This window comes from Hemiscyllium ocellatum, chromosome 19 (genome assembly GCF_020745735.1).
Source record: "Hemiscyllium ocellatum isolate sHemOce1 chromosome 19, sHemOce1.pat.X.cur, whole genome shotgun sequence".
NCBI classification, from domain to species: domain Eukaryota; kingdom Metazoa; phylum Chordata; class Chondrichthyes; order Orectolobiformes; family Hemiscylliidae; genus Hemiscyllium; species Hemiscyllium ocellatum.
In genome coordinates, this window is record NC_083419.1 from 56,357,666 (window position 1) to 56,378,359 (window position 20,694).

The window sequence follows — 20,694 nt, forward strand, 5'->3', positions numbered from 1 at the left end:
GTGGAAAGTAAGGTATTGCTCCTCCAGCCTATGTTGAGTTTTATTTGAACATTGTAGCAGGTCCAGGATGGGTACTGCTCACAATGTGCTTTCCTTTACCTTGGTAAGAAGCATGAAGACTGGGTGACCACTTTGCCAAACACCTCTGCTCTGTCCTGAGGAATGACCTTGATCTTCCAATTGCTTACCATTTCAATAAACCTCTTAGTTCCTGTGTTAACATTTGCATCATGAACCTGCTGCTATTTTCTTGTTGCAAACACATAATGCAGAGATGTGTGAGTAGCACTGGCACTATAAATACAGCCGTAAATATTGTTTCTCTGAATTAGTGGAAATAATGGTTTTCTCTGCTGAGAAAACAGAAAAGACACCTTTTAAACTGAATAGAATAGCATTTTGAGGATTGTTTCAGAAGTTTTTTTGTAACCCAGTGAGTAAAGTATTCTATCTAGTGGCCTGATTCAGAACTGCAGCTGTTTGAGAGGTCCATAGGTCAAATTTAGTATAAACACCGATAATGAAAGGACTTTGGCACTTGAAATATAATTGAAATGAACATAAGCAAGTCTTTAACAGGAAGCAATGACATACAATTAATTCATGTCAGAACACCAAAAGATATTAAATAACTAGAACAAAAAATGCAGATATTGCTCATTATGCCTGGGAAGAAATGGAGTTCATTTTTCAAGCTGATAATATTTCATCAGAAGTTCCTTCTTTGCTGTATAGATGTAAATAATTATTAGGTATTATATCTCTGCCTATTATTTAGGGATGATCAGTTGAATCCTGAGAAATACTTACAGAACAACTTTGTAAAAAAGCTTCAACAAAGTGGTAAGTTTAAACTTATTTTTTGTTTAAAAGGTATACAGACATACAAAATAGGAACAGGAATAGGCCTTTTGCTCCCTTGAATCTGTTCTGCCATTAAATTAATCCATGACTAAGCTGATTGAGCCTCAACACATTCCTGCCTTCTTCTGATAACTTTAAAGTAGGAACCAGACGGTCCAAAGGTTTATAATATATTTATAAAAGGGAAACAAATAATTTTGAAAAACATGAAATACTTTACTTAAATAGTTAGTATAGTGCTGAAAGTTCTGGTGATGATTTCCTGGTGTCATAAGTCCAGAAATAATGTTATGCTGAAAAGCATCAGAAACTATGCCAATTTGATTGGGTTAATCATCTATTATAAATCAATGGTAAATTATAAATCTATAGTCTTTCAATGCGTTTTATGCGATTGTGCGACTTGTTAAAATCAGATTCATTTGCAGGATGTTTATTGATTTTTAGGCAGTAGTACAGCAATATCTACAAATAGGAATTGAAAGTGTAAATGCTGGAAATTGAAATAATAAGTTATTGGAAATAGATAGGATTTCTACTCATATTGCTGAAGAGAAAAGGTAGGTTAACCTTTTTGGAGTAGGGCCTCTATTAGAATTGAAACTTGAAAATAATACAGCGATTCAAAAGAATGAACAAAATGAATGGATAAGTGAAGAGTTCAAAATGGACTGAAAACCCACAATAGAATAAATATGCATTCAACCTATCATTTCTCTTTCACTTCTCTTTATTTCATTTAATCTAATGAAAAGGCTCACATCTTTTTCTGATGGTCAATAGTTGTAATATAGCTTGTCTTTCCTTTTCATGAATGCTGATTAAACTGCTCTGTATCCAGCACAATTAATAAAGTCAACCTGCAGCACTTCTGCCCATGATTCGGTTGGCAAGGAGCAGTAAGTGCACTGTTCCACACAAGAGCACTTCAAAGTGAAAAGGAACATGCTTGGACTGAGAATCATTTCAGTGATCAGTATTGTGGAATATTTTGTTGCAATAATTTGATTGGTAAAGCTGCCTTGTGTAAACAGTCCTGTCTCCAGAAGGAAATGGTTGCCAAGTGAAGTTCCTACAAGAGTCTGCTGTTGTCCCAGGAAATATCTCCAGCGGTTTCTCAATCTCGAGTTCCATGACAATTTTACTGCTTGCATTCTCTTCATTCTGTGGCTTTTGTTAAAAATTTCTATAGTTCTTTTTCAGGCTTTCATTAATATTCATTAAACATACCATAGGCTGAAAGGTGTTTCTAATTAAAAATTGCACTGAAAATCTGAGCTCATACCTAAACATCCCCAATCCCACACTCAATGGTGAGAACGTTTCGTAAAAATTTTAAGGGGGGTCTGGTAATTTATAACTATCGTTAAATGAGCCTGTTATTTATAAATTCCTTCACATTTTACTCACAAAGAGTAAACTTTATTCCTGCCCACAATCATTTTGTCTCCAGACCACCTGTCTACTGAGGCCTTAACCCTGATTCTGTGTAGCAATCTCCAAATCTTTAAAAGTAGTTTTTAAAAAACAAAAACATTCCTAATTAATCATTTCACTGATACTTTGCTTCTTTTACTGCTGGTCCTCATTCTGTGGAAATTCCAAGTGAACAGGAAAGGCACTGAGAAGATAGCATAATTTACAAGGTGGCTCTGGCGAGCAATTGGACTTGTGTTGATTTAGTATCCTTGCTACATTGCAGGGCAGCTTCTGCTTGGGAGTGGGAGCTTTGTGACAAAGCCAAAGTTGTCTTGGCTAGAATAGCTGCTTTATTTTCATGGCAGGTGGATCTCAGGAGTGCCCACTGCAGTGAATAATCAAGTGATGGGAAAGGTCCATGTGGGTCAGCAATGCAATTTCCAGAATCAATGTTGCTGTCACAGGCAGCATCAATCCATAAAAAGATTGGAAAAGGTGTGTTGCCACTCTAACTTCAGATTAGATGTTAAACTAGTCTGATTTGCTCAGTTAAGTATGCTATAAGCAGTCATTGGAACAGTGAAGGGCAGCGTTACTGAGGGTTGTCAGGAGGGGGTATGCAGTTAGCGAGGGTTATGGAACCAGGGGCTATATGTGAGTAAATTGTTACTCAAATCCTCAGGAAGAGAAATCAATCCTGTTCACTGACTCTTGCACTGGGTCCTTACACAATTGAGCTCAACTGTGATCCTTGACTCCCAATGTGAAACAGACGGATGAGAATATTGAGGCTCATAGCTAAATAATGGCTGAATGAGCTAATTATGGCTGAGATCAACTGAAGTGTACATCTCTGTCAGCACCATTTTGGCCCAATCATTATCCACTGTACTGGAATGAAATAATAGGAACTACAACTTAACAATACCTAACACAATCTCCCCATACGGATTTGTGCAGGATGGCTTTTTTCTTCCTTTCATATTTGCTAGGGAAAACAGACGTAGGCCAGTCTCCAATGATGTTTGAAAATGCTGCCAAGACAACTCAGAGTAAAGTCCTACCATGTGTCCACCAGGGTAATCTTCTTTCCCATCATTGCTGCCAAAGAAAGTAAACATCATTACTAGTGGTTAAACATCACTTTCATCTTGAGGGAAGTCAAATCTAAGTTACAGACAAGACTCAGAATTGAATTAGTTAAGGTACAAAGTTCAAATGAAATAGAAAATCAGGTGAAGTATAAATGAACCGTGCCAAATCACTATCGAGTTTTTGTTACTGCCTAGTTTTAAATTTATAATCTAAGAGATGTAGTACCTGCCTTTTACCTCCTCCCTACTCATCATCTACATTCCCCAACACTCATTCCATTAAGTTAACTGCCATTTATTTATATTTCTTTTAGGATACTGCACTTTCTGCTCACAATGCCATCTCCTGTATTCTGAGGAGACATAACCATTTAGGGATGACTCCTTTTGCAGAGTGCTTCTCTTCAGTTCACATGGATATATCCCAGCTGAAAATCTCTCTCCAAGCTGACTTGAATATATAGCATTCTCTCATTAGCAATGTTGTGTCAAGATCTTGGAACTCACTCTTTGATGGCACTGTGGATCTACCTATTATAGGATGATTAATATTAAGCTGGAGAGAGTTCATAAGAGATACACCAAGATGTTGCTGGGGATGGAGGGTTCGAGATATAAGGAGAGGCTGGATAAGATAGGATTTTTCACTAGACTGTAGAAGGTTGAGGGGTACCCTTATCGAGGTTTATAAAATTATGAGGGGTAATTAGATTACTTACAGTGTGGAAACAGGCCCTTCGGCCCAACAAGTCCACACCGACCCGCCGAAGCGCGACCCATCCGTACCCCTACATTTATCCCTTACCTAACACTACGGGTAATTTAGCATGGCCAATTCACCTGACCCGCACATCTTTGGACTGTGGGAGGAAACTGGAGCACCCGGAGGAAACCCACGCAGACACGGGGAGAACGTGCAAACTCCACACAGTCGGCACAGTAATGCTAAGGTAAACGGCAGCTGTCTTTTCCCCAGGATGGGGGGATTTCAAAACTAGTGGATATATTTTTAAGGAAAGAAGAGAAAGATTTTAAAAATATATGAGGGGCAATTTTTATTTTACATAGAGGGTGGCTCGTGTGGAATGAACTTCCAGACGAAGTGGTAAATGCGAGTACAGTTACAACGTTTAAATAAAATTTTGCTAAGTACAGGAGAAAGAAACATTTTGAGAGATATGGGCCAAGTGCAGGGAAACAGGACTAGTTTGGTTTGGAATTATATTCAGCATGAACTGGTTGGACCAAGGGTCTGTTTCCGTGCTGTGTGACTCAATGACTCGACCTACACCAAATGAACTGCAGTGGTTCAAAGTGGCAGACCAGCACCACTATCTTGAGGACAACGAGGGACAAATGCTGACCAGTCCACCACGTCACCTGTTTCAATTCATTACCTTGCTTCCACTCTGACCTCTCAGTCCTGGGCCTGCTACTAGGATCTAAAGAAGCACAAGACAATTACAGCCTTCCAGACTTGACATTCAGTTCAACATTGAATTGCTGCCCCCATTTTGTTTCATTTTCCTTTACAGGCTTGATATTTCTTCATTCTTATTTCCTTTCTATGTATTCTAAGAGCAGCTTTTTTGGATCATGCCTCCTCCAGACACACCTTTTGTTTCTTTACTTGCCTCATTACCATTTGCACTGGTCTTGTGCCATATCATTAATTCTCTCCAGCCTTCTACACCATCACACATCTTCCCTTTTGTTCTTCTGCCCACCTTCTCCACATTTTCACTTCTTTAAAGTCGATTATATTTTAAGCACTTCCCACGAGCAATGAAAGGTCATAGGTTCAGATTCAGGCCAGCTCAATATCCTTTAAAAATGGTGGGTGGGTGTAACCCAATGTCAGGATACCTTTCATTCCCATTTCCGGTAAATTTCCACAGAGTGCAGGTAACCAGCCTGCGTGTAGTATTCCTGCCCTTGCTGCTTCTGTTGTTGAGGTTAGGCAGTTCAAACCAATGCCTCATCACCCCCTCCCCCAACTCCACCTCCACAGGCTTTGTAGAATATGTGTTCCTTCTATGGGTATATTTTATTCATGGAACGTCAGAGAAATTGTGAACCATATGGGAAAAAAAAACAATCTCAAGAAGTGAACCAAAACAAAATTTAGCTACTCCTGTAATTCTTTGATTGACAGGCCATCTGCTTTAAAGTACAAAAGAAAATGTTCTCTCTGTGTCCTTGATGACCGAAACTTTGAAACATTCAAGGACCTGCTAATTTTGGCTGGAGATGTGTACGTACTTTGCATGGCAGTTTGAGGAGGCAATGAAAGGATGATCTCTCTGTGCTGTGGTTACTGAATAGATATCAGTTTTTAAAAAATTTCTGAATGGCAACCTGAGGGAGATTTCATTGTGTTTGGAGATTTTCTTTTCAGTTTAATGTGTGCTGAATGACAAGTGCATTAAATTGTTAGGAAAAGATAAGGAAAGTGTTGAGAAAGTTTGACCTCAGGTCTTCATGTGACTAAACAGGGCATTCTCAGTCCACAGATCTTGGGTCACAGGAGACTGGATGAACCTCAAAGTAGTTTGATGTAGGTTACAGGACTTGCTTCTTTGTCTTTGCCCCATTTGCTGCTGCTCTGCCTGATTATTAAGGCATTGGGACTCCAGGTAACAAGCTCCAACCAGTTGTCATGAACGGGGTAGTTGCAGCATTATAGATTTTGTAAAAAGCTCATTATCAGATCTCTTTTGTAAATTTAACTGTGAAAACCAGATGGAGGAACTATGGTGTATTTATCGCAAAAAATAGACCACACAATTGAAACCTCTGAAGGTGTGCAAGATCACAACATCTGTAACAACAGCAAGGTGTCAGGACAATACTTCAAAGGGATTACTTGATGGACATCTTTGACACTTTTTTAAAGCAGTGACTCAGTGGAGATGTATGGAAGCCATTTTTGACTTTGAACAGCATAAAGGTCTGGCTAAGAACAGCCATTTTGTGTAGAGATCTCAGGAGAACCCTGGGAAGATAATTCCAGGCCTCAGCTCTCTCTCAGCTGAACTACTTGATAGAGGACTCACAGGCAGGTGTCCAGATACATCCTACTTCAAGTGTTGGGCTGGGCAGAACTAGTAAGGAAAACAGACTTTCATTTAAGTCCACTTACAAAGACAAACTCCCACTACTTGACTACAGAAGTGATCGCAGTTCCTGAACTCAACTTCAACTCTTCATTGTCCTCTTCTAAGTTTATAATTTGCGTCATCCACAACTTTTGAAACTGTCCTTTGCAATCCACGATCTAGATAATTTATATTTAAATATCAAAAAGCAAGAGTCCCCAAAAAAACCCCCGGAGAACCTCTCCTTATTACAATCTGAAGTCTCAACTTGCTTCAAGAAGACCACCATCATCCTGGTGCAGCTTGCCTCAATGACCACCAAATGGTCATTGTGTTTGGAGATTTTCTTTTCACCTCCATCATTATGAAGTGCTTCGAGAGCTTCAACTCCAGCTTAGCAAATTACCTTGATCCTTTGTAATACACCTACCAGAACAGCTGTACAGCAGACCCATCTCCCTGGCCTGAACTCATCCCTGGAACATCTGGATAACAAGGATACCTATACCAGGGCTTCTACCTATTGACTACAGTTCCACCTTCAACATTATAATTCAAAACAAATTCATCTCTAACCTCCATGATCTAGGTCTTGGCTCTCCCTCTGTAACTGGATCCCTGACCTCCTGACGCATAGACTACAATCAGTAAGAATAGGTGACAACACCACCTCCACCATAATCCTCAACTCTGGTGCTCCACAAGACTGTGTATTGAGCCCCCTACACTATGCCTTATGCACTCATGACTGTGTGGCCAAATTCCACCCCAACTCCACTTACAAGTTTGCTGACAATACCAACACTGTACATTAGATGTAAAACAACGATGAGACAGAATACAGGAAAGGAATTGAGTACTTTGACGCATAGTGTAAAGACAACAATCTCTTACTCAATGTCAGCAAAACAAAGGAGCTGATCATTGACTTCAAGAAGTAGAGTGGAGGGCATGACCCTGTCCGCGTCAATGGTGCTGAGGTGGAGGTGGTTGAAAACGTCAAGTTCCTGGGAGTGATGATCACCAACAATCTGTCCTGGTCCAACCACGGAAATTCGGCATGTCCACAAGAACTCTTACCAATTATTACAGATACAACACAAAGTATTCTCTCAGGATGCATCACAGTGTGGTATGCCAATTGCTTTTTCCAAGAATCATGACCTTAGCATAGTCCATCATGCAAACTAATCTTCCTTCCATTGACTCCATCTATACTTCCCACTGCTTTGGAAAAGCAACCAACATAATCAAAGATCCCTCTCATCCCAGTTATATTCTCTTCCATCCTCTGCCATCAGACTGAAGATACAAAAGTTTGAACACGTATAGATTTAAGAACTTTTTCTCTGCTGTTATCAAACTTTCAAATGGACCTGTCAACATTTAATTTGTCTCTCTACACCTTTTCTGAGGCTGTAACACTGTATTCTGCACTTTGCTCTGCTACCTACCCTGTTGCATTTTGTATGATGTTTTCTGTACTATACAAACAGATTATAACACTTTTCTCAATACATGTAACAACAATAAATAAGTCTATTAAACCCTTTCAGATTTATAAATAACTGCTATACTAGTCACACTCAACATTTTTATTTAGAAAGAGTGAGCTCCATATTGTTTAACCTCACATGATACTTGTAGGTCTGATATTATTCTCAGAAATCTTCTCTGTGCCATCTTCAGCGGCTTTACCATTTGGAGATCATTATCAGTTATAGTGTTTCTAACAGGGTCTAACCAAGCTTCCAAACATGTTTAACATACTGCTCTGCTTTGCAATTCCCACTCTCTAGGCATCAACCACAGTATAGTGTTTGCTTTATTTTTTAAAGGCCATATTAAAGTAGCTCTCTACTTTAAGTGATTTATGCATTGTTTGTATTCCTGCTGTTCCTACTTCCCACTGAAATATTTATTTCCAAAGCGCATGTCATCCCATTATTTTTCTTACCAGGAGTTACTGCTTCAGAGCTAGGCATACTGAGGGATGGAATTCCATCTCAATTCTATGTGGAATAAATCAAGATTGGATGCAGTTATTGGGAAGACGGTGTTATGTAAAAGCCAGTTTTGATAGGTACATGATCAAATATGCAAGGGCAAGCAGTGAAGGCGAACAAGGTAAAACAGCAAAAGCTAAAATCTTGTCAGAGTCAAAAGCAGATCTCCTTTAGGCTGAACATTCCTGCAAGAGATGTGGCAGTAAATTGAACATTAACACAAAGGCCACATTTACAGTCAGTGCCATTGCTAGATAGGGAGAAGAGCATGCATTTGCTGTAAATAGTATTCTAGTGCTGAGTTACTGCCCAATCGGAACAATTACACTGTGATTATTCACATGGGGTGGAAATAAAGCATCAAACCCCTCTGATGGATCTTGATTAATGAAGGCTTCTCTTCCTTCTGGCAGCTACTTTCTCCCATAGAAGGAAAATAATTGAAACAAGGTGCCACCTTTGCTTTGTTGCTTGCTGGAGTAGGATGTAGTTTGAGAGATGATTACAAAGTGATGTTCCCTCGAATTGGCTGCCAGCATTTTCCTGGTCTCAGCTCCCAGACTGAATCACTCTCCATCTCATAATTATTTGTTGGTAGCAGTGTACATGTAAGCTCAGATATGGGTCCATTTTTTCTGTTTTCTGAATGACCGAGTTCCATTGCCATTACACAATGCATCATGATATCATCCATATATACTGGAAATATGGGGGTTTCACAGCAGATAACATCTTGGGGTCACCTGTGCATGTGTGATCAACAGTCACCATTCTTTTATGATTGGGAACAGGTACACTTTGTACAAAAGCAAAATATAGCAGATGCTTTAGATCAAAAATAACAGTAGAAAATGTTGGAAATACTCAAGGTCAGGCAGGAACTATGGAGAGAATGAATATTCCAAGTTGATGGCATTTCATGACGATGTGATCTTAAATGGAATTGTTTCATTTTCCACAAATGCTGCCTGACCTGAATACTCTCAGTATTTTCTGTTGATATTATCCATTTTGATGTTAATTTGCCAACACCATGTCCAATCTGAAAGTTTATTTGTCCTTCTCTATATTAACTACATACCCAATCTGGTGTCTTCTGCTCATTTTCCATTCTTGTGACAAGTAGTTAATGTCAATGATGAACATACAGAACCAACCTGAACTGGTGAAAGTTCACTTTCCACCATTTGCCAAAGTGAGTACCTTTAAACCTTGCTCTAGATTTTGGACAATCTAATACATTGCATTCTTCTAAGTTTAACTTAATGACAGCCTTTTTGAAAACCCTGATACATTCCATCCACTAATTTATCATTATCTGTCTTTTCTGTTACTTCGTCAAACAATTCAGTAAGGTTAGTTAACTATAAAATTCCCCTTTTGAATTCCAGGTTGAGTATTTATTACACTTTTATTTCCTAAATGTTTTTTTCTAGTACATCTTTGCCATCATCCACATTAAATCAATGGGTCAAAAATTCCATGGACTAGTTGTTTCTCCCAGAATTAGCTGTCTGCCAGTCTTCTGGCACTATTTTGATAAGGTCTTTTTATAAGTAACAGAGCCTGTTATCTCTTCCTTAATTTTGAGAATGTATAATTGATTGCTTTTCATGTCAACCATCTTCTGCCATTCTTAATTATCTTTGAATTCTTTCTGATATCTTCTTCTAATGTTACGTTCATCATGTTAGTTATTCTGGTAAGTATCTGGATTAATTACTTGTTGCCATGTCTTTGCCACTGCCTGAGTGCATGAATTATTAATTGGTTACTTTTATAGTTATTGATGACTGTCAATTACTATGTTTTACGCTGTGCCTTGATAGCTTAACTTTGTAGTTTATCTTTGCTTACTAATTGTTTTGTCTTCTTTCAAAACGTGTTTCCATCGTGTACGATATTTTTTTCCTTTCTGGTCTTGATACTTAATATTTACCATTATCGTTAGTTTCAATTTTGCATTTTTTTTCTTTATTCTTTTGCCATTACTGAACAGTTTGTTCATGTATATTAATCCAGGATTAATCAGTGTTTTAAGTATTTTGCACTGCTGTTTGTATTCATTTGCTGGTAACCACAACTTATTTTGTCAACCTCCATTCTTTTTCCCTTAAAATCATTCTTGGAAACAATTACAAGTATTTTGAGAGAAAGGAATTAGTTATATTTCATTACTTTCCTTACAGTATTGGACAGTTGACAGATTAGTCCGAATGACAACATCAGCATAAACAAATACATAGAAATATGCTTTTATCCCCCAAAATTTTCTCTACTGCTCCAGGAGAAAATCAAGCTGCTCCCTTTATGCTCTCAAAATCAGTTCTTCTTTCACTTCAACAAACCTTATCTGACTTGCTGAAAACTTTAACCTAATTTTCAAAATGGACTCAGGACTGATTGAACCCTTCTAAAAGTAATGAACTGAATCCTTTATAACTTTGAATTCAGTGTGCTATTCTTAGTCGTTCTCATTTGTGGCTGTAAATTGGTTAGGCCACTTTTGGAATATTGTGTGCAATTCTGATCTCCTTCCTATCAGAAGGATGTTGTGAAATTTGAAAGGGTTCATTCAGAAAAGATTTACAAGGATATTGCCATGGTTGGAGGATTTGAGCTAGAGGTTGAATAGGCTAGGGTTGTTTTCCTTGGAGCGTCGGAGTCGGAGGGGTGAGTTTATAGAGGTTTATAAAATCATGAGGGGCATAAATAAACAAAGTCTCTTCTCTGGGATGGAGGAGTCCAGAACTAGAGGGCATAGGTTTACAGTGTGAGGGGAAGGGTATAAGAGACACCTGAGAGGCAACGTTTTCACGCAGAGAGTGGTGCGTATATGCAATGGATTGCCTCAGGAAGTGGTGGAAGCTGCTCCAATTACAACAATTAAAAGGCATCTGGATGGGTATATGAATAGGAAAGGTTTAGAGTAATATGGGCTGAGTGCTGGAAAATGGGACTAGATTCAGTTGGGATATCAGGTCGGCATGGACAATTGGACCGAGGGTCTGTTTCTGTACTGTACATCTTTACAACTCTATTAACATTGCTGTAGATTTTGTTAACTTGCTCTTCCTCTGCTGTAACTTCTATGTCTCGCCTTTTTGTACAATACCAGTGCATGGACATACTCTTTTCTATTTGTCAGCAAAATTATGGAAATAAATTCTTTGCTGAAATTGATTGTGGCCCAAAAATCAATTGTGGTCCCTTTTTCCTTGTCTTTATGTTGAGATGGGATTGTCATCTATTTGCATTTGTACATGTGAGATATTCTAGTCCACCGCCTCCTTCAAAACTCAGTCAACCACCAGTGTGCTGTCTATCTTCTTTGATGAGGAATCAGGGATGAACAAGTGCTCAGATAATGCAACAAGTATCTTATGTGCTCTCCAATGCATGCATCCAAGTTCAAAGGTAATTATTCCAAGGAACCTTACTCCATTTCTGCACTTCCGGAGGGTATGAAAGAAATTTGTCTGAATGCAAATAGCCTTTTTGATTTTAAAGAGCGTGAAATATTAGCATATGAAATTTTATACTGTGCTCACTTGAATTATGGAAAAAATATTCAAAATAAAATTATAGACTTCATCCTTCCAAACTTATCTAGGGAAAATATTCAGAATTAGAATAAACTATTGGTAATCACAAATTTATAATGTGGTTTGAAATTTGAAGTAGTGAATTAGGATTACTACAACAGAGTAGCAGTTCAAATCAAAATTGACCAGATACATCAATCTGCTACATGAGCCCTGAAATCAAACATTGTATATAAAGTTTCCAGATGACATCTCAATACTCACACCTTGTTTGTCTTCATCTTCTAGTTTATCCAGTATTTTGTTCTCGTTTGATGTCAGCGCGTAATTGTGTAGATTCCTTTATTTGAATTCAAGCTCACACTGAGCGGGTACTTACATAAAAGTTATTATGATTTTCCATGCCTAGAGAAGTAAGGGGATGCCATCTTAGGCATGACATTAGGAAGTGGCCCAAGTATTGACATATACACATATAATACTAAGTTAAATTAATTGAATGAATGAAGAATAACTTTGAGATACCCTTTCACTCTCATTTTAGAGAAGGGCACAAAGTTTGACAAAATATAGATCTATTAAGCAAGTTGGCATCCAAACATGATATCCTCATACTAATCCCTCACCGACATATGTGATAGCATGAACTCGCACAAATTGAAGGTGATGATCTACTTGGAATCTATTTATTATTGATCATTGGACTGTGTTGAAAATAATTCCTGAAGAATGCCTGTAATATAGACTATCAAAATGCTGAGCTGTATAGAAGATAATAAATACAGAAAAATACGTTTCAACCAGGAATTAGTTAAATCCCTCTACTACTTCTATAGATTTTGCTTTAAAATTTGTGCCCTGCTTGTGGAATGTTATAAAGCATGGCTACAGTCGAGAGATAGAGATGATGAACCATTAAAGAGAATAAGCACAGACAGAAGAACATTTGAATAGGAGCAGGAGTATTCCATTCAGTCTGTTAAGCCTGCTTCACCATCTGATTAGATTTTGGCCTCTACTTGTCTGCCTCTTGTATTTGACTCACTTGTCAATCAATAATCTAATTTACATGAAATCCACTGATGGAATATTGTACAGCAGACTACATAATCACAGTGGAATGTAACACAGGGTCCTCAGAAATGATTCACTTCCAATGAGCTTGCTAACTGAAATATTTTAAGTTTCAAAAAGACTAGTTTTTCCCCCTTTAAAGCGTTCTTAATAGAAACAATTTATATTTAATTTAATATCAAATGAAATTATCAGATTCTCATATAATTCCCATAATTTATGCTGTAATCAGAATTATATATCTCAAGTTGTTTTCTGAAGCCTGACAAACACAGACTCATGTTGGAAAAGATTACAACTCGAGCACCTTCTAGTCACTTTTTATTATTATTCTTAATTTTTTAAACTCTGTATTCCCATGCTAATTAATTTTTTACTATTTCAATCCTGTAACAATACTTAAAGTATCTGTACCTAAGATGATGCTGAGAGATGACATAACAAACTTTTCATTGCACTCATTTGAATGCACCTGACAATAAAGGCTACTCTATTCTAACACTCTGGCCATACAAGTTGTTATCTAACTTAGGAAAAAACCACAGCAGATTGGAGTACTGAAGTTCTGGTCATATGCCTTCAATTAGAATCTGTTGCCAAAAGACTTTAGGCAGAATTGTACTAAACATAATGGCAGCAGACCAACTAATGGGTTCAACACAATATTGGAGCAAATTACTGCAGATCGCAAGGTTTGTAACTCAGGTTGAGGTTTAGGGTGTAAGTTTGCTCGCTGAGCTGTAGGTTTGATATCCAGACGTTTCATTACCTGGCTAGGTAACATCATCAGTGGCGACCTCCAAGTGAAGCCTACTGCAGATGCTGGAATCTGAACTGAAAACAGAAAATGCTGGAGATCACAGTGGGTCTGACTCTGAAGAACAGTCAGCTAGACTCAAACGTTAACTTGCTTTTTCTCCATGGATGCTGTCTGACCTATTGTGATCTCCACCATTTTTTGTTTTCAACTAGTGGGTTCAGCTGATTCAGAACTTGGATGTCAGTGTTAGAATTGCTAGAAAGGAGATGGTTAAAGATTTGTTGCACAGATAGAGGTTTCTCAGCCTAAAGAAAGATTGAAATATGTCCCAGATGTCATTGAATGGTGGGTTTTAGCTGATCATCTGCTGGCTGTGTTGTGTAGGTTCAGGCTACACTGCCAACACTACTTTATTCTTTGGCCAGATCAAGTTAGCTCTGCTTACATGCAATGTATGTACTAAACCTGGCTTATTGAATCTTAATTGGTATCCAGATAACAATGTGAAAACATTGAATACTGTCATCATTAACATTTAAAAGTTCTAAAATTATCTTTAAAACTATTATTGGACAAATCTGGGAACAGAAGCTTGGTATTGCATCTATTATAGTTGTCTTGCAGGTGGTGTGAGGCTGAAACTTTTGTTACAATTCTCAGAAGTTACATCAACCACATTTGAATAAGTCCCAAATTCCATGGGATTATTTGTACTGATGCAAAACCAAAATCTATTTCATAAACACAAATTCTATGTAAATTATCGTGACAACTATTTTGTTACATTGTTTGAAAAATAAAGCAGAACAACTGAACAAGTTGAAGTAAAGATACAACAGGAAAATGTACTTCTTACAAACATATAAATTATTTTTTTATTTACAAAGCCTGTTACAAAACAAAAACAAAATCCCTCACTAGAGAATATCTCCAAGCTGGGTGTTGAACCATGGCAGTATCAATCAGAAACAAGGTTTGTTCAATTTATTTTCTCTGTATGCCATCAAATTAACTATTTACAGCTATTCTAGACATCATTCTGTTAACAATACCACAAAGATGAAGATAGGCATGAAATGAATGCAATGACACTGCTGTGGGAGTGGGGCTGGTAGTGGAAGAGATGAAAAAGAAAAGTGCACAAAGCAAATTGAAAATACGTAGTGTTATTAAATCCATTTACAAAAAGGAGACCAGTTACGGTATGGCACGCAGGATTATTTTTACATGCTTTCATTATCTTTGAACGGGGTATAAATTGAAATCTGCAGTAGGAAAGCACAATGAGGCAGGTGCAAATTCTTGTCTGTGCAACAGCAGTATTAACACACCCATGACTGACCAGCAATGCAAAACCCACAGAGTTTTGTCAAAATGCCATGGGTCAACAGTGTAACAAAAAAATAAGGTGTAAATAGAAAAACTTTCTTTTCCCAAGAATTCACTGAGATTCAGCAATAATATAATAATGCTGTATAAACTATTTTCTACAAAGTTTTTGATCAGCTTTATATACAATTGTTACATTAATACAAAAGAAGGCATACAGTATTTCTGCTGTCTCTTTATGGCTGACAGGCTTATGCATTACGTCCATGATTTGTACTGGTCTAATATACAATACCAAAACCCACAATGTGGGTAAAGCACTAACACCTTTTATAGTTTCCAAGCTGTCCCCTTCAGTCATGGACTACCTTTGCATCTCACTGCCCTTTAGCAGTTTCTGATGAGCACAGCCAGTTTCAGAAGGAAAATTTGTATTCACGACAGACATCAGCTTTTGTTTTATAATATATATATATATAAAAAAATTATTCTAATTATTGGGAATTTATTTCCCACCCCCTGTAGTTTTATAACAACCCACAATAAATTAGAAAAATTAAAATACTTATAAGCTCCTAAGCTAACCATGACAAACATTTGTGCAAAAATAACAACAGATATGTACACAATTTTCAGTCTAACAAAATGTACATAGCAAAAGTTCAATCCAAATTTGTTTTAAAAATATATAAACGCACAACTTCTGACTTTCCTAAATTCTATGTCTGAACCTATCCTGGTCAGTTAGAGCATTAATAAAATGATAAATCATAAATTAAAGAAAATTAACACAAACAATTAAAGGAACAACTGGGTGGATGATGATTAGCTTAAGAAAAATATTTCTCTGTGCCATAACTTCATTCTAACAGTCTCTGCACACCAGCTTTAGTTTATTTTACAGAATGTCCTTCTCTTTTAACTACTATCCATTATTAAAAACCTTAAAAATCCATCCTTATTATAAGAACATTCTTGTCCTTTTTTCATCCATACCTGTCCCCTTCTAATTGGGAATCCATCACAAATAAGTGCACTTTTAACACTGAATAATAAAATATCACTAACACTTCCTTTACCCTTGCTCTCGACTTATCTCTCAACAGTCCCCCTGCAAATACACTCATGACATTATAAAGCTAGAAAACTCCACCTTGTTGTAAAATCTTCATACAAAGCTGGCAGCAATCAAGTTTCCATTACCCTCTTCATCGTTTAAAATAGTATCTCAAGAATCCACTTGTGTCAACAAGTAGAACAAATTTTGCCATCAGCAAAAAAAATTATGTAAAAATGTATGTAATTGTTTTGTGGTAGCTGGGTCTCTTCAGGGTTTGATTTACAAATGCAATACTAAAGTGAGTGCTGGTACAACAAAGGTCAGACATTTTCCTTAAAATGTCTCACACTGCGCAAGACTTGCCATGTCACAAAACATTTTAGTGATAGGATATGTCCTTTATATAAAACTTATAGGGATACAAATTGTAATCAGGGTGGATTCCATAAATCCTGCCAATTGTCAAGAATTTAAAAAACATCAAGATAAAAAATAGATTGTGATGACGTTTAGTTTTATGCTTTTGCCAAGTCATTTAGATCATGATTAACATTGCAGATTATAACTATCCCCATGGAAGGGGGCAAGGGGGAATAAAATCATGATTACCCCGACTTTTCTAGAATTTGTTACATTGCGTTGTTATATTGGATGTCCCTAAACCACCACCAAACACAGCAAGTGAAATAGGGTTTTCGCTCCTACAATAAAGGAATGATTGGTAAGTCATCGTACACTCATTCACCATTGCTAGAAGAATGGGGGAAAAGGCCGCTAGGAGGTGTTGGCTGAGAGGGAGAGCTCCTCATGTCTTCAGAGCAGAGGTTGTCATCTTATCGATGCAGTCCATCATACAGTCGAAGGCAAGTACCAGTGTCACTTGTAACCACTGTCTTATTCTACTACCCCATAAAGTCAGCTTTCACTGATGAACTTTTGGCTGCAAAAAAGATAAATAAAATGAATCTCTCACATGAACAGAAGCAAAAACAGAGTTTGTTAAATACAGCAATATCATGCTAAAGTGGAGAACTGACAAAAAAAAGGTCATAATTTGGACAATATAGACACAATCATCCTTCCCTCTCTCCCAATCCTTGACAAAATAGAACATTTGGGCTGAGAAAAGGGTGAACCAAGATTAAGGTTAAATGACAAGTGATTAAGTTAAAAACCACAACACATCTATTGGACAGCCAGTGGCTGTAGCAGCTATTGGAAATCTGGGATGGGATGGAGCACAAGCCCATAGTTTTCCACTTCCATCCCTCAAGGGCCTCAACAGAGGACTAAGGTTTTAGGTTGCATTAGCAGACTAGCCTAAATAGGATCATTAATTGGACATGCACAGGCAGGTAGCTGTCACCAATCCCTCCCACAACCCAGCTTGTTCTAAAATGGCACTAAAGCAGAACCAAACTGGCAAACCAGCACAGTAGCCAGAAATGGGAAATTGCCAGCTCGTCCACTTTCAGACTCACCTCCTCAGCTAAATAAAATTTAGCCCAGTAAATGTAATGACTGCATAAATGATTTTTCAATAATTACAGTAGCTAAATGCAATCCTAATAATCCAATTAATGAAAGATGTTCTCTCTCATAACTTTAGCTTTTCCCAACTGTTGATCCAGCTGGGTAATAAGTTTCTTTAACAGTTCAATCCACTTTGACTTGAGTGTTATAGACACTTCCTTTAAAACATGTATACTTAAAAGTTGTATATGCAATTATGTTTTCTGGGGATGTCTTCCAGCAGAGAGGTTTCTTGAAGTGTAAAGTTTTGAGGGGATATAACATTCTCACCATTACAAATGTGAATCTGTTAATTATTCATATATTGTCTACAGACAAAGCAAAGCCCATGCTGTAATCAAAGTTTTTTTTAGGCAACTGTACACTGTTTCATTATTTCAGCAAATAACAGCAATTTTCTAGATAAATGAACTTCAAAGGTACTACAGCGTTCTTCACAGGGACTATCAATCTCTGACAAACAGTGCATGGGGAAATGAAGAACATGGAAAAAAAGCAGTTATACACCTAACAGGACTGGACTGTAGTATTCTATAGCTGTATATATCGTAATCAATTTCCTCACCTGGGAGTCAAATAAAGTTTTTAAGGGATTAATTTACCTCAAGGAATTCTCTACTGTGAGTCAGCTTCTTGATTTTTAAGGGAAGAGGTTATTTTACATTAGAGTTTGAAGCTTTTTCTTTCAGTTTTGCATCCTAAGGTGTCTGTTTCTCACAGAGTGTGTCTTGAAGTGGACGGGAAATTAAACTAAGTATCAGTGCTGTCCCGGTCAATTTGTAAAAGTATCAATAGATTCAACGCTTGAATGCTGCTTATGCTAAACACATATAAGTAACTTGATACCAGTTACAAGATGGACTACTGTTTAGTATTAGCCAGAAACTTTGAAGCTCTGCGAGGTCCCATAGATTATACAAAGATTACACTTAGGAACCAATTAAAAATCTATGTTGCTACCTTATGGTCATCATGATATGCTACACATCTGTATCAGTTTGAAATTTTGATACCTACTTGTCTGTTACCATGTACAGGGTCCGTTGTAGTTGAAGGACTGGACTGTGATAAAGAAACGCTGCTACCTTTTCCGATCTGCTTGAAAGAAATGAGAATGTTAAAAAATTCAAGTAATAGAAAACTTGCCACTTACAATTTGTCATCACGAAAAGAGAGATTAATTTATAGTAACATTGGTGATGCAAGATTGTGAACATCACTGACTCTTTTCAAAAACAATAACGAGTATCAATGCTAGTTCAGTTAAATAACTGCATAACAAAAGAATTATTTGAACTTTAAGAAAATTTAGTGTCAAACCCAACTTGACTTACAAGTTGAGTATAACACACGTTTCATCAACACAAATTGCCCATAACGCAATCGACAAATTGTGGACATTGTCTGGATAAAGCAAACTTTCTACTGAACAGGTAAAGTGATTTTCTATCACGGTTTTCCACAGCCTGATCTTCTATCGCGGTTTTGTAGCCTGATTTTCTATAGCACAGGGTTGCAGAGGAACTCAGCCATCGCGTTATACCAGAGCCCTTCTGTATATTATTAAGGAAGGGAAGGTTCGATGACAGGATCAAAAAATGGTTATTGTCAATACAATCTCCGAGAGAGCAGCAGAAGTACTGTCATTGAAACCACCTATAAGTAAAACTACTTTAGATTTCCTGAGCAGTTAGAATTGTTTAATTAGTAATCTCAAGGGAAAAGATTTGATGGGAAAACAATCAGTGTAACTGAATTCCATATTAAGCTTGAAATCAATAAACCTGGTCCTAAAAGAGAATCTTGAGCTTAAACAAAATCAATTACAAAGCCAAGAGGAGGCAGTGAGCTAAGGCTGATTAGGTAAATAGATGACAAGGTGCAGAATAAACAAACAGTATGAAATAAGGAAACAATTCAAATATTCAACAAAAATAAATTGAAAAATAAAAACTCAGCAAAAAGGATCTGTCCATGGCTTACAAAGGAAATTAAGAATAGTATTAGATTAACTGAAGAAGTTTAAATGCTTTAAACAGCAGTACTATGTCTGAAGATTGAGTGTGTTTTAGAAACCAGCAAAGGGCCATCAATACAATTGAAAAAAGGAAAAAAAAATATAATGAGAGCAAATGATCCATGAATATAAAATCAAATAAGGACTTTTAGAGGGATACAAAAAGGAGAGTAGCTAAGTAAACATCAGTTTCAGCAAAGGTAAAGCAGGATGGATCATCATAAGCAATGAGGAAATGACAGAGACACTGAATAAATATTTTGCGTTTGCCTTCACAGCAGCAGACACAAAGTACACACCAGAAATAAAGAGTAACCAAGGGGCTAATATGTTAAGGAAATTAAAGTCAGTTATATCACCAGAGAAAAAGTACTGAAGAAACTCAGACTAAAATCTGTCAAATTCACAGGAGTTGACCCAACCTAGGAACTGAATGAAATTCTAAAAGAGCTGCAGAGATAGTACAACACCACTATTTAAGAAAGGATGGTGTAAAGAAAATGGAGAGCTGCAGGCCAATTAGCTCTGCATCAGTCGTAAAAATGTTAAAATCTCTTCAGGAAATCTAAACAACACACTGAGAAAATTATAGTATAAGTTGATAAATATCAACATTGTTTCCCTGTTGTAAAACTATGTTTGAAAATTTATTAGGGCTTTCTGAACATGTAACTAGTGGGAAAGATAAAGAGGAGTTTATAGTATATTTGGATTTCCAAAATGCACTCAATAAGGGAAAGGTTAGTACGCAAGAGCTCAGGGATAAAAGCAGATGCTGCTGTAGAAACTGAGAGGGACTGACAGCACCTGCGAAGAGAGAAACAGCATTAACGTTTCAAATCCAATGACTTCTACAGAACTGGAGATTCTTCTTAAGATGAGTCATTTTGGACTC

The 20,694-nt window shown here is 37.2% G+C and overlaps 1 protein-coding gene across 6 annotated transcripts in view; it reads right to left on the reverse strand.

The window, feature by feature from the left end:
• Window positions 1-14,709: 14,709 nt before the first annotated feature.
• LOC132824986 (ataxin-7-like protein 1) overlaps window positions 14,710-20,694 on the reverse strand; it is a 243,594-nt gene continuing 237,609 nt past the window's right edge. For all 6 annotated transcript variants that reach the window (XM_060839936.1, XM_060839937.1, XM_060839934.1 and 3 more), the window contains 2 exons: window positions 18,800-18,877; window positions 14,710-17,189 (listed from right to left, as the gene is read on the reverse strand). In XM_060839936.1, the coding sequence (XP_060695919.1) occupies window positions 17,172-17,189; window positions 18,800-18,877 (96 nt within the window). In that variant the 3' untranslated portion in view covers window positions 14,710-17,171. The remainder of the gene's footprint in view (window positions 17,190-18,799; window positions 18,878-20,694) is intronic.